General features: G+C 39.3%; 1 protein-coding gene across 9 annotated transcripts in view; it reads right to left on the minus strand.

The window, feature by feature from the left end:
- ASAP3 (ArfGAP with SH3 domain, ankyrin repeat and PH domain 3) overlaps window positions 1-14,711 on the minus strand; it is a 116,698-nt gene that overhangs the window by 63,123 nt on the left and 38,864 nt on the right. For all 9 annotated transcript variants that reach the window (XR_006100666.1, XR_006100668.1, XR_006100667.1 and 6 more), the window contains 2 exons: window positions 12,607-12,656; window positions 11,599-11,725 (listed from right to left, as the gene is read on the minus strand). Coding sequence is in view for 6 of the 9 variants with exons in the window: in XM_042439205.1 (XP_042295139.1) it covers window positions 11,599-11,725; window positions 12,607-12,656 (177 nt within the window). In the remaining 3 variants the exon portion in view is untranslated. The remainder of the gene's footprint in view (window positions 1-11,598; window positions 11,726-12,606; window positions 12,657-14,711) is intronic.

Genomic DNA, 14,711 nt, shown 5'->3' on the forward strand with positions numbered 1-14,711 from the left:
GCTTGATCGCCCCCCAGACAGCCCAGGGAGCAATGGGGGAGGCAAAGGGATTTTTGGGAAAGGAGGCTCCTTCCAGAGGAACTATGGGATAGGCTTTGCAGGACATCCCTGCTTGATCGCCCCCCAGACAGCCCAGGGAGCAATGGGGGAGGCAAAGCGATTTTAGGGAATGGAGAGCCTGGACATCCAGGGATCTGAGGGGGGCGGGATCGAGCCTTATCTTCTCTCTTCCCCAAGGATTCTCTCCCCAATAATGAAGCCCGCTGCCTTCTCCTCCTTGATCTGATTTGCCAAGCCTCCTTCTAGTCTAGGGAGACACAACAGAAGAGCCTTGGATGCAGCCGATTTTCACTGGCTGCCCCCCCCCAAAAAACCCCAAGACTTGTGACATCTGAAGCCTACGCACTTGATTGACAGCTTGTGGACACAAATGGGAATGGGGAGCAAGTTAATCAGCTTTAAAATAAAGCGATTTAAAATAAATGGGAACGAAAACAGGGTCTAAATGAATCGAGGTAATTTGCCCCTTTTGGTAATGGAAACGATGGAAAAAATTCAAATTATTCCCGTAACATAATCCGAATCAGAATCGTCCCAATATAATCCGTTTTATCTGCCAAGTGAGAACGCCTCCTTTGTCTCCTCAGGCAGTCTCCTCCTTCCATTATACTGTATTGATATATATGGGATGAATCTTCAGTGGAGAGCCAGCATGGTACAGTGGTTTGAGTGTTGGACTAGGACTCTGGAGATCAGGGTTCAAATCTTGGTTTAGCCATGTAAACCCACTGGATGACCTTGGGTAAGTCACACTCTCTCAGCCTCAGGGGATGACAATGGCAAAAACCCTCTGAAGAAACTTGCCAAGAAAATCTTGTGATAGAGTCACCTTAGGGTTGTTATAAGTTGTAAATGACTTGAAGGCACACAACAACAACAGCAAACTTTCAGTGGCTAAGTTTCACTTCTTAAATTTGTACAGAACAGAAAGGGAATGCAGAATTGTGCACATAAGTGAGCCAGACTCAGGAATTAGAGAGTGATGTAAGTGCTGGAAAAACGCTGGAAGGGGAGGCTGAATTGAAGCAGAGCTGGAACTGAAGTTGAAGCAAAAATGGAAAAGTGGAGCAGACAGGCAAGAAGACCAACAAGAAGAAACCCAAGAAAGGAGTCAGAAGCAAAGAAATAGCTAGAATGTAAGGTTTATCTGTGAGAGAATCGTTTTGAGGGAAAGATAGCCAAAAGGTCTCTGCAAAGAACTGCTTGTTTGAAACCTGAGAGAAACACAACAGGAAAAGTGTAAGAGTTTCATTCCTTAGGGACTGAGTTAGAGGAATCCGCTTAATCATTGTTTGTTTTCTACACTGCTGGGATGAGACTTGCTGAAACTATTTCCAAAACTTTTTGGGATGCATATATTACTCAAAAAGTAACCTTGGGAATTAGTTCAAAGGCTTGATAGAGGTTGGTAAACCAATTTATACCACAACAAAAACAACTGCAAAAACAGATTAAAAAGATATAGGATTTACATCAGACAAGAATGAATTAGGGGAAAAAATCCAATGAAGAAAGAGGTCATATAGTGAAATACTATAAAATCCTAAAAGAAAGAGATTTAGAAAATGAAGCAATATGGGGGGAAAAGAAGAATGAGAGAAAAAAAAAGAAGGTAGAAGGAAAGTAAGGGTAAGGGAAAGAAGGAGGAGAAGATATATAAGTATATAGTATATAAATACTGACAAGGGAAGAGAAGAAATAGGTTGTAAGTGATAGATAGAGTAAGGGGAAGGAAGGGGGGAAAGTAGAGGGAGGTGTATGGGGAAGGGAGAGGGGTGGGAGGGATGGAAACTAAATGTGATAATTAATGTAGTAGGATTGGAAGAGGAAGAAATGTCAAGGTAAAAGCGAGAGAAGTATGCTTGATGTTTGAAATGTATGTAAATATGCGATAAACTTTACCTTGCTTATATATATGTAAATGTATATAAATAAAAATAAAATAAAATGTAAATAAATAAATAAATAAAAGAAAATGAAGCAATTAAAAAAAACATGATAAAATGGGTTCAAAATATCGGGAAACCGATTGAATTAGAAGATTGGGAGAAGACTTGGAAGATCACTAATGAATATACATTATGTCAAGATTATAAAGAAAATTTTATCAAAATGATCCACCGGTGGTATATATCTCCCACAAACCTTAACAATATATATGTGTGTGTGTGTGTGTGTGTGTGTGTGTGTGTGTGTGAAACATAACATGCTGGAAATGCCAAAAACCAAAAGGTACATTTTTTCACTTATGGTGGGAATGCTGGGAAACGAGGAAATATTGGAAAGTAATTCACAATAAAATGGGAGAAATATTAGATATTAATTTACCATTCGATCCATTGAACTTTTTGTTAAACATGACATGTAGAATATGTCCCAAAGTAGGAAAAAAGACAGCTAGAATTGTACTATATATGGTCACCTCAGCAAGTATCTTGTTTGTGTGATACTGGCAAAACAAAAAGATCCCATCGGAAGAAGACTGGTTAATTAAAGTGAGAGAAGCAATAAGTCTGGATATGTTAACAGCTACGTTAAGGGGAAGATCAAAGATGAGTATAGAGGACAACTGGAATTGTTTAATACATTATGAGAACAAAACGGCTGATATATACAGTAGTTTAATAAGAGGAGAAAACTCACTATTCATTTAATTTGTATACATAAATTTACTAATTGCCAAGTATTGAGTGTTTATGTACAGATTCAACTTGTTGCTAGAAAGAACAGGCCAATATTTACTTTAGAACAAAATGGGGATAAAAGAATTAAAATATTTTTAGTAAAATGGAGCCTATGGATATGAAGAAAAAAGTCTTTATGGCTTTATTTAGAGAGAACACTCAATTAGCTTTTCTTTGTTTAAGATGATTCTAATTTGATAAGGTAGACATGTAAAAGATTATGTCATATGGAAGGGCAAGCTTTTTTTAATGTGTTGCCTTTTGTACTGTTTGGTATTGTAATGTATTATGTTTTGTCTTAGTGGTGATGTTATTATATGTATGTATTTGTTAACACAAATTTTTAAAAAATAACTGCAAAAGAATTCCAATTCAATATAACTAAGAGATTTTTATTTAGAACAGTGCCAAGATGACATTTACACACACAAGAGCACAACTACACAGATACACACAAGGCTACAGAAAGAGAGTTTTGTAAAATAGAGAGGTTAAATGGATTAAATGGATAATAATCACCAGTTCAGCCCACAGATGTCCGTTACAACGCCAAGGCGCATAAATAAAGAGCGAACGTGGAGAAAAACATGAAAAACCTTCAGCGGGCAGCCAAAGACATACTGTAATTAATAAACAAACAAACAAACAAATAAATAAATAAAACCTTGGAAAATAGAAAGCTATCCCAGAAAAAAAGGTTCACTAAAAAATAAAACCAGAGACTCAGACGAACCAAGGATTTCTCAGAAGGAAAAGAGAAGATACGGGAAATACTGGAGACTCAGCTCATGGCTGAAGGAACACCCAAAAAGTGACCCTAGGAAAAATGCTGGAAACTCAGCAATAGCTGAGGGAACACCCAAAAAGAAGTGAACAAAGAGGCTCAGGTTTGTCAAGATTTTTATACCCAGAAACATTCCCTTGGGGCATATATTTGTGGACTCACAAAGGGTTTTGAAATCTTAGAAACTTGTAGCCATCACCTCCAGCTGCTACAGCTTAGGACAATGTATGCTGGAGAGCTACAAGCCTGGAGAAGATGAATTACATCAGTGAAGGCTTATGATTAGTGGCAGCTAAAAAGGCCAATGTGATTTTAGGCTTCATCAATAGAAGTATAGTGTCTAGATCAAGGGAAGTAATAGTGCCACTCTATTCGGCTTTGGTCAGGCCCCACCTGGAATATTGTGTCCAGTTCTGGGCACCACAATTCAAAAAGGACATTGAGAAACTGGAGTGTGTCCAAAGGAGGGCAGCTAAAATGGTGAAGGGTCTGGAAACCATGCCCTATGAGGAAGGACTTAGGGAGCTGGGGATGTTTAGCCTCGAGAAGAGAAGGTTAAGAGGTGATATGATAGCCCTGTTTAAATATTTGAAGGGATGCCATATTGAGAAGGGAGCAAGTTTGTTTTCTGCTGCTCCAGAGACTAGGACCCAGAGCAATGGATGCAAGCTCCAGGAAAAGAGATTCCACCTAAACATTAGGAGGAACTTTCTGACAGAAAGGGCTAAACCTGACTTTTTTTGGTAAAGTGTCGGTGATTAAGATGAACGTCCTCCCTAGATTAATTTTTTTATTTCAAAACTTACCGGTTATATCCCAGCTAAAACATCTAGAGATATGGCAAAAGGAATTAGCAAAGTTCCTATGGAATGGACACAAAGTAAGAATTAAATGGAAAACATTGTCTGATGAGACCCTACGAGAGGGCTGAGCATTACCAAATCTAAAAGCATACTACGTCGCAGCATGCCTCTGCTGGATCGAGGACTGGATCAAGCTCAAAAATAATAGATTGCTGACACTTGAAAGCATTCAATTGAAATTTGGTTACCATGCATTTTTATGGTATAACAAAGCCATAGTTAATAAAAAAAATTCTCACCATTTTATTAGAAACTCACTATTAAAAGTTTGGTTACAAACCAGAGAATTGTTCTACTACAAGATGCCTCTTTGGGTTTCAACCCAGGAAGCCTTCTTTCAGAGAACTAAATCATACAAGGTATCCCACTGGTTGACATATAGAGATCTTTTGAATGAAAGAGGAGAGTTCAAAACACTCGATCAAATGAAAATGGACAATATCTTGAATGATTGGTACCTCTATAGGCAACTGCTGGAACATTTCAAGATAGACAACAAAAATACATGATTCAGTAAAGATAAAATAGAACTTGAAGATATACTATTTGATAATAAATAAGGACATATGTCAAAATATTATAAACTCTTAAACAAAAGAGAACTGGAACAAGAGACTATTAAACACACTATGGTCAATGGGCATTAGAAATTGGCAAAACTATTTTTTTATTGCGCATTCAGCCAAACATGAACCTATCACATACAAACAAATAAACATACATCCTTACAACAGCATGACATAAACAGTTACAATAAATACATAGCCATTTACTCCTTCAAAAACAACCATACGCCCCTTTCTACCCTATCTTCTAACTTCCCATCCTGTCGTCCCTTCCATACAATTCCTTCCTTTCACTTTTCTTCTCCCTTCAAATATTCCACTCATCCTAACCTGTTCTTCCTACGCCTCTCCTTACTTCTCCTTCTCTTCCATATCTTCACCTACTAACTTTCACTCCACTAACATTCCTACTTACTCTAACCTTCTACGACATACTAAAACCTTCTTTCTTCTATCCATTCATATGACTTCCTTCTCCCCCTTCTTGCTAGTTGTTTTATCTTGTAAAAGGTCTAGACTTTCATTTATCTTCTCTTTGAGCCAGCACTTACTTCTTAGAAACTTAAATCACATTCAACTATTTTGTGGAGATTGTACAAATCAGATTCTGCTTGTTGAGACTTATTTAATTTCATTATTTCTCTCTCGCGATACCTAACTCCATTACAATTCATATATTTGTGGATATCTATATTATAGATTTGTTATGTATTCCCGATCCCCCTGAGATATTCCAGTACTTTTCCCCATGTTTGGTCTACTTCATTTAATGTCTCTCCTCTTAGAATTAAAGTCAGCCTATCCATTTCAACTGCTTCATACAAACTCTCTAACCATTCACTTCTTTCGGGAATTTTTTCAGTCTTCTACAATCTTGCCAGAGATATCCTTGCTAGAGTGATTGCGTAAAAGAGAATTTTACCATATTTCTTCTCTAACACATCATCTATTATATTCAACAGGTATAGTTCTGGAAGTTTTTGTAAAGTAGTATTCAACATTTCTGATAGAGTTTTATTTACCATATCCCAAAACTTCCCTATTTTTTCACAAGACCACCAGCAGTGGAAGAAGGTGCCCTGTTCTTTTTCGCATTTCCAACAGATGGGTGAGCTGTTCTTATATATTTTCGAAATTTTTTCAGGTGTTAAATACCAGCGCAGATATACTTTATAATAATTTTCTCGCATCCTTTGTGAAGCCGAATATTTGGGGACATTACGCCATATTTTTTCCCATTTTGCTAACTCCAAATTATGTCCTACATTTTTAGCCCATTTGACCATGACATCTTTAACCACCTCTGTTTCTAAGTTTTCTTGTAATAACAACTTATATAATTTTCCAATGGTGCCCTTTAAATATGATGTAATGATTTTAAAAACTTCAGGTTCATTGTTTTTATTTGCAAATTCAATTTTTCTCTTATCTGTTTGCCATCTCTCCATAATTTGCCTATAGGGAAACCAATTTATCTCATACCCTTCTTTAGCCAATTCCTCCATTGATTTACCCTTTGACCCACTCTTTTTCCTTTTGAATATGGTGTCTGAATTAGATTTAAAAAAACCATATAAGAAAAGAAACGAATAATGTTATATATGGTCACAATTGCAAGAATCAACTACGCTAAAAACTGGAAAAAACCAACAATACCAACAGAAGATGAATGGCTCTCCAACCTATACGAGGCAATGGAAATGGATATATTGACAGCTCGTATGAAAATAAATTGTGTTGGAAAAATAAAATCAATAGGAAAAGATTGGAAATGTGTTAAAGAATATAGAGAAAGAAAACATATGTTTCTCTCCTTGGGAGAAAATGTACTATAATGTATCAATGATTTAACAAGAGATATAGCTGATACAGTTACTCTCCTTTCCTGTAAAGGATAAGATGTAGAAAATAATCCCCATGGACTGTGGAAAGGCTACCAATATTTGACTATTTACTTTTCTCTCTCTTTTTTTTTTAGGAACGATGATAATAGATAAGAAACTTGAGAAGTGTAAGTTAAAGAAGTGTAAGCTCCACCAAGGAAGTCTTTTATTTTCTGAATTTGATATCGTGAAAAATATTCGGTTCGTGAATGTTAATGTCAATGCATTTGGTATGGATGTGTGGCGTTGTTATGTCTTACATGTTTTTATAAATGCGTACAGTGGTGCCTCAGGTTACGAAATTAATTCGTTCCGCGGCCGCTTTCGTAACCCAAAAAGCCTTCGTAAGCCGAATTGCCATAGGCGCTAATGGGGAAAAGCCGCGTTTCGTGCGAAAAAGCCGAAAAAAGCACCAAAAATTTTCTTCGTATCCCGAAAAAACATTCGTAACCCGGAACAATGATTTCCTATGGGATTTTTTCGTATCCCGAAAATTTCGTAACCTGGGTATTTCGTATCCCGAGGTACCACTGTAATAAAAATTTTAAAAAAATAAACATTAGGAGGACCTTCCTGACAGTAAGGGCTATTCGACAGTGGAACACACTCCCTCAGAGTGTGGTGGAGTCTCCTTCATTGGAGGTCTTTAAACAGAAGCTGGATGGCCATCTGTCGGGAATGCTTTGATTGAGAGTTGGATAGCCCGTGTGGTCTCTTCCAACTCTAGGATTCTATGATTCTATTATTCTATGATTTGTTGTTGCTGTGTACCTTCAAATCATTTCCAAGTTATGGAGACCCTAAGGTGAATCTCTCACAGGGATTTCTTGACAAGATTTGTTCCGAGGAAGATTGGCTTTGCTTTCTCCTATAAAATTTCCAGTATGACCTTCCTCAATTCAGCACATTCTGGAAATGTTGGAATACAGCACTCACCATCCTCAGCTGATCCATACTAACTGGGAATGATAGGAGTTGTAGTTAGTGACCATGGAGAGTATCACAGTGTGGAAGGTTGTTTAAGAGGCCATGAGATAACTCTGAATACTCTGTAAGATAGATGTGTACCTCATCAGATATGCAGTACAACGTGTCTCGTGTCTCCTCTCCTGCATACACTATACTATTCATTTGGCACAGAGCTGCAAACAAATGCTGAGTGGTTCCATGTGCTGTTATTTATTTAATAGTGTAGCTATTCAAAGATGACTCATTCCCTGGCCAAGCCCCAACTGTTTCACAGAACTGAAAAAAATCACACACACAAAAGTAGGGAAACTACTGCCTGCCCAACTCCTCTTTAGCCATACAGCAAAATTCCACATACACACACCCTGCCCACAGTTCCCATAGAGTCAATCTGCCTGCTTCAAATCCTCCTTGTACAGTCAGAGATCATATACATAGGGTGGCTCAACATCTTTATGAAGCCAAAACTCACATTAATTTATTTCCAGAGCTTGAAAAATTACTGTTGGGATTACAGTTCCCACAATCCACGAGTCAGTGTGCTTATAATAAATCTTCAGTGACCAACCCTGCTTTCAAGCTAATGCTGGAATTTTGCAGAGTGTGCTCTTTAAGGGCTAGTTTCAAGAAGATTAAATGGGGGGGGGGGGGGGGGGGGGGGGGCTGGAGAGAAAAAGAGCATTTGGAATAGGATGTGCAGTTACAGCACTTTTACCACTCTCATTATCCCCAGCCAGCCACAACCAATGGCCATCCTCAATCAGTAGGACATCCTACTTTGCATGCACCACAGTCAAGCTGTGGCACTGCCAGTTAGAACAGTCAGGTAACAGGAAAGATCTTGTGGGCTTCCAGATGTTTTTGGACACCAGTTTCCATCATCACTGGACAGACCTGCAGCAGCTGACATGACTACAACAATATCTGAAGGAGTACAAAGCACCACACCTCTGTTGTAAAACTGCTTTTCTAAGAGATCTACATATATTTATCATAACAAATGCAAGTTACACATGATAGCTGTCAGCTGAAGACATTAACAAGTCTCAGCATATACACTGATGTGAGCATTGTTAACAACCAGAAAATGTACAGTTCCAACAAGTATCTTTACTGTTATGCAAAACTCCCCAGCCTATTGCAACATCCATCAACAGACTGCCAAGACTAAGTCATTCTTTGGCAGTACCAGGGCCCAAGGGGTCTACGTTAAGCACATACAGAAAATCCTCCTGTACAAAAGCCAGCAAGAATCTTGCAAACTGAAATGGAAAAATGCTATTCAGAGAGACAATGAGTCGAGCACTGCTGTAGATGGGCTGCCAGAACTAGAAAGGGGATGGGGTTTCTATGAATATGTGGACTGCACTGTACAAACAAAAGGTGCAAAGACAATCTGTGTCCCTAAGACTGGTTGAGAGTGAATGTGACGTATGTCTAGAAAAAACTTCTCAAACTTCTTATACATGAGACATTCTTTTTTATACACAAGGCCACATTATCACTTGGCATAACATGATCACCTTGGCCTGTCCCAGTAAACAAATCTAGCCGCCTGTTTTGGACTAATTAAAATCTCTAGACCATTCTCAAAGGATGCCTCCCATGTAACTAATTTCAAAAATCCAAACTGCAAATTTACCAGAGTTTGAATAAGTTTAAGAAAACTACCTCTGCTCAGATTGGGTCATAAATGGTATTAGAGATGTGAAGAAATTCAACCAGTCATATTTATGGATCAGCTGTCAATGCTGTCTCTCCTTGTCAAGATATGTCAAACCCCTGCAGAAAATCTCATCCTTGGTATAAGAGCAAGATATCAAGAACTTTATTTCACCATATTTTGCACCTTTTGTGCAAAAATGTCATTAACATCTTTTCACTTTGTGAAGCTCCACACAAACACAAAGCAAACAAAACGGGGTGAGCTGATAGGTCTCAGTGATGTAAATATTATAACCTATCCAATGCTTCTAACTTTTAACAGCCCATGCAATTTTATTCATTTACAGAAATGTGCAAAGATCATACTTGCAAATGTACAAATTAATAATAATAATAATAATAATAATAATAATAATAATAATTTTTATTTTTACCCCGCCTTTCCATAAAAGATGATCAAGGCGGCTTGATCTCTGGGGTGAACAAAAATCTTTGCCATCTGACAAGGAAGAGAATTTTTAATGCTTTCTTATTTGGTGGCTGTGCATACAGTATGCCAGGTCATAAATTTCCCTAGTAGTTCATATTTCAGTGTGACATAGTGGTTTTAGGAATAGGACTCTGGTGGCTGGGGGTTGATTCCTTGCGGGGCCATGGAAACCTGCTGGGTGAGCTTGAGTGAGTCAATCTCTCAGATCCAGAAAACCCTGTGACATGTCTGCCTTAGGGTTGCCATAAGTTGGAAATGCCTCTAAGGCACACAACAACAACTACATATGTCAGCCTGAACTGATAAAAAGTGCTCTTACCCACTGATACCATTTCTTTCTTTAGTGACAATGATGCATTCAAGGGTCACCACGGCCAATGTTTTTGAGACAGGATGACGAGATTTCCTAACCACAAAGGAGGACATGCATAGAATCATAGGCGGGGTACAGACCGCCGCTTTGCGGCGGTCTGCCGCCGCCGCCAGAAGGTCCGCGGGGGAGCCGGAGCCTTCAGACGGCCCGACTCCCGCGCGGACCGAAAAAAGAAGCTCCAAAATGGAGCTTCTTTTTGCGTCGCGTTTGCGACGTACCGAGGCGCCAGGGGCGCGCTCGCTACGTCAGCAGCGGCGCGACGCGTCTGGACGCTGTGCGTCCGATACGTAAAGATGGCGGCGCCCATGTAGAAGGGGCGCCGCCATCTTGTACGGACGGAGTCCGTACTAGGCCATGGGGCGTCTAAAAGAGACGCCCCTTTTTTAAAATGGGACGTCCGGAGGACGTCCCAAATGGCAATGTAGAAAGCCCCATCGAATCATAGAGTTGGAAGAGACCATAAGGGCCATCCAATCCAACCCCCTTCCATGCAGGAAATCTCAATCAAAGCATACCCAACAGAGGCCATCCAGCCTCTGTTTAAAGAATGGACATTCAATAAAAATGTACATTCAATAAAAATGTACGATGTTACACAATAAAAGCTAAAAACACTCATATAAATGTAAATTCATGCTTCTTAGGCATGCTCAAAATAGTGGACATGTTGAAATTCTTCTTGGACAGATGGTTGAAATGTAGAAAAGGAAGATGTCTGGTCACCCTGTTTTTGGAAACTAAGCCAAGCACCACTAAGGTTTTAGTGAAAAAGCTTTTGTACTGTCAATTTTATAAAGATATTCGCCATCAGCTGATCAGGCCTCTCCTAAATAAATACCCTGGTCATACTGACACTTTCTACTTATGCTATCTCTTGGATAACCAAAAACCAAATGTTCTTCACAAGGTGGCAAAATTTTGCTATATTGTATGTAAATTACACCCCCAATTGGTTCTTGACGAAAGCTGAAATGTTTACAGCTGATCTGAAATTGTATCTGAAATTGTATAGACAATTTTTTTTAAATAACTGTACTGTGTAATTGTTATACTGTCAATTTTTGTATTGGTCAATGACCGAATAAATTTTTTAACTTTTTACTTACTAGTGAAAAAGCTTAAGATGAAGCCAAAGGGCATGAATAGATTCTGGAGATCATCTGATTTCAAGCATGAAGACAAATATGTCCATACAAGGGGACCAAATGAAGTGTTTATGATCAGAGGACAATTTCCATTATAACAGCAAAAGAGTTCCTACCTCGCACATCTGAAGTTGAAAGGTATGGCGCTCCTTCTGTAATTCCTCAGCAATTTCTGCAGCTGATAGTTCTGTCTGAATGACTCCAGAGATTTTATTTCGCTCTTTCTCTTTTTCTAACTTTGCTCTGAGGAATGGAAGAATGCCACAGACAATACATTTGGTTTCATTTGCATTCCAGCTCAAAAGTTTATTCTCTCATAGCCACCTCCTAGGAGACTTAAACCCTGGTCCAGATAAGTACCTAAAGTAGGAGTGGGCAACTGGTCTTGGATTGCAAGTACCACAATACATCATAATGGCTATGCTAGCTAAGACCTATGGCCAGAGGAACCCATTTCTGTCTTAAGCCATGATTTAGAGAAGACTGTTGTGAATGGATCTATACAACCTTAATTGACAACATTTTCAGTCCATCATGAAGTGATTTTCCTTTAAAGCAAGATAGCCTCTTCCATTATATGTCTTGTTCATGTGTAAAATAAATTGGTGATTAGTGCTGCTGCAGCTACTATTACATTCAGCAGTGACCAAAGAAATAAATCAATTAAATTGTGTCACTTATTTAAATGTAAGAAAGTACACGGAGGGCTTCTTGTCTTTAAGAAAAATCACAAGAGCCTCAAGTGTAGTTTTCCTCAAAATACAGCATAGTCTCAATGCAGCTTGTTTTCATGTTTAAAAGCGGTACAAACCCCAAAAGGACCCCTTGAACTACAGTGATGGGCATTAGCTTTCCAGGATTTTAGACAAGAGGTTTTTAGAACCCCTGCTAGAAATGCTGCAGACCGCATGTGAAATCTTCTGCATACAAACTATGTTCTGTATTACTGCTCCAGGGGTCATACTCTACAGCTCAGTGGCACAGTTATAAACAACAAATCCCATTGGTTGTCTGATCAGAGTTCTTTTAGCTCCTGTGCTGCTGGGCCCACAACAAAACACCTTTGTTTGGAAGAAGAGGGAAGAATTAGCCCATCCCTGCCAAAAGCAAAAGAGGCTACTTACACTTTGGTCTCATAATCCTTCCAGGCCTTTTCAATCTGTTTCTTGGATTCCTGCCCAGCAAAAGAGAAAGAGAGGAGGAAGAGAAAGGAAAAGATGAGAGTTAGGAGGGAAGCCACCAAATGAAAAGAGAGAGCCAACGGGTGGTGGTGGCAGCCCCACTACTAAGCCATTCTTCCCTTGGCCAATGCCATGCACACACAAACCATATCAATTACACCACCAAGAAGTTGTTAACTGTTAAACCATCTACAAGGAAGCATTCATTCCGTTGGAATACTGCAAAATGGAAATCTGAATTTTAATTTTTGTAAGTTTTAATTACTGCTGGAACGTAAAGCCATTTGGTCATTGGACTGAAACAGCTGGCCTGAGAGGAAGGAGACTCCGCCCTCCATCACTGCCATCCGCTGGCCTGAGAGGGAGTTCACCAGGCAGGTCCAGCTCCATCAGGGCTAGCCTGGAAGAAGGAAGAGCCCTCCCTCCAATCCATCTGCTTTGGTCCAGGCCTCAGAGGGAGAGAAGAACCACTGGACCTCATCCCCTTTCCCTCCACCATTCCCTTCTCCTTTTGTGTCGTGTCTTTTAGATTGTAAGCCGGAGGGCAGGGAACTGTCTGATTAAAAATAATAATTGTAAGCCGCCCTGAGAGCCATTAGGGCTGAAGGGCGGGGTATAAATACCTAAATATATACATAACTAAATAAATAAAAATAAATAAATAACTTGTTTAGCAGGCTCATAGTTAGAATACTGTCATGTGGGGTGGGGAGGATGCAACAAACACTGAGAGCTTACAAGGAGAGCCTAATAACATTAACTTATTCTTTTTAATTTATAAAACACTAAAGTGAGCAATAAGCCATTGCTCATTGTTCCAGTGCTGGTTCTTTTTGTGTTTATAGGTCACAATACATGAAGGACAGATCAAGTCCAGTTCTCACCTGTCATTTGCTTGTAAAATGGATTGCAGTTCTATTTTCGTTCTCACATACTCATTATCATGTTGTGTATACACATGTGTATGTCTGCATGTGTACCAGAGCTCAAAAGGGTTACTAATTAGAGTTAGCCAACTAGCATAGACAGTAGCCATTCTGACAGGTGCTAATCAAAAAAAGTAAGTTTCTCAGGCGCATACACTAATCTGGGACAGAGGAAGAAACAGGAAGGCATCATGAATAGGATGAAATTCCAGCTGAGCGTCCCCTTCTCTCCAGCTACCAACTGCCACTACAATGGCAAACAGAAGGAGAGAAGCAGTTATCTTTTCTACTGTGCTAAAATTCAGCTCTACAACCTGCTGCTATTGTTGTTATGTTTCTTTAAGCAATTTCTGGCTTATGGAAATCCTAAGGCAAAACTATCATGGGATTTTCTTGGCAAGATTTGTTCAGAGGGGTTTTTCCACTGCATTCCCCTGAGGTTGGGGGTGTGTTGTCACCCAGTAGTGTGGTGTAGTGGTTTGAGTGTTGGGCTTGCAGAACATTTGTTCACGGGTGAAAATGTAAGAATCCTTACTACAATTCAGATAGAAATTTGCAAAAACACCTCTGAATATTCCTTGCTTAATAAAACCCTATGGAATTTGTGGGGTCACCATAAGTTGAAAGCACAGACACATACACACAATGCAACATACCACAAGAGGGAAAACAGTGTTCAGGTAACCCGTGTGCCTGGCTGCTCATTCTGCTGTCTTGATGACAGGTATTGATGAGTCACAGGTATTGATGAATCACTTCAAGAACTCCCAGTTCAGGGTTCATCTGATAAGACAGTCCTTCAAATAAAAGACTGTATATTGCAAATTAGGGCACCTGACCAGACCAACTGTTGGGGAAGGCAGGAAATGGAATAGTGCAGTGGTGTTGAACATGTGGGTTCCCAGATAATTTTAACCAGAAACAAAATTCTGAATCCTTCACCGATGGCTACCCTGGCTGAGGAATTCTTGGAATTGAAGTCCAACAACATCATGAAACCTAAAGTCTGGGAACCACTGCAAATAGAATATTCTGGAAAAGAGCATACTGGCTAAGTGACACCTGAAAAAGAGCATGCCACACTGCAACATTCTGTCTCAGTCCCATATCTCCATGAAGTTA

This window comes from Sceloporus undulatus, chromosome 9, assembly GCF_019175285.1.
Source record: "Sceloporus undulatus isolate JIND9_A2432 ecotype Alabama chromosome 9, SceUnd_v1.1, whole genome shotgun sequence".
Lineage (NCBI taxonomy): Eukaryota > Metazoa > Chordata > Lepidosauria > Squamata > Phrynosomatidae > Sceloporus > Sceloporus undulatus.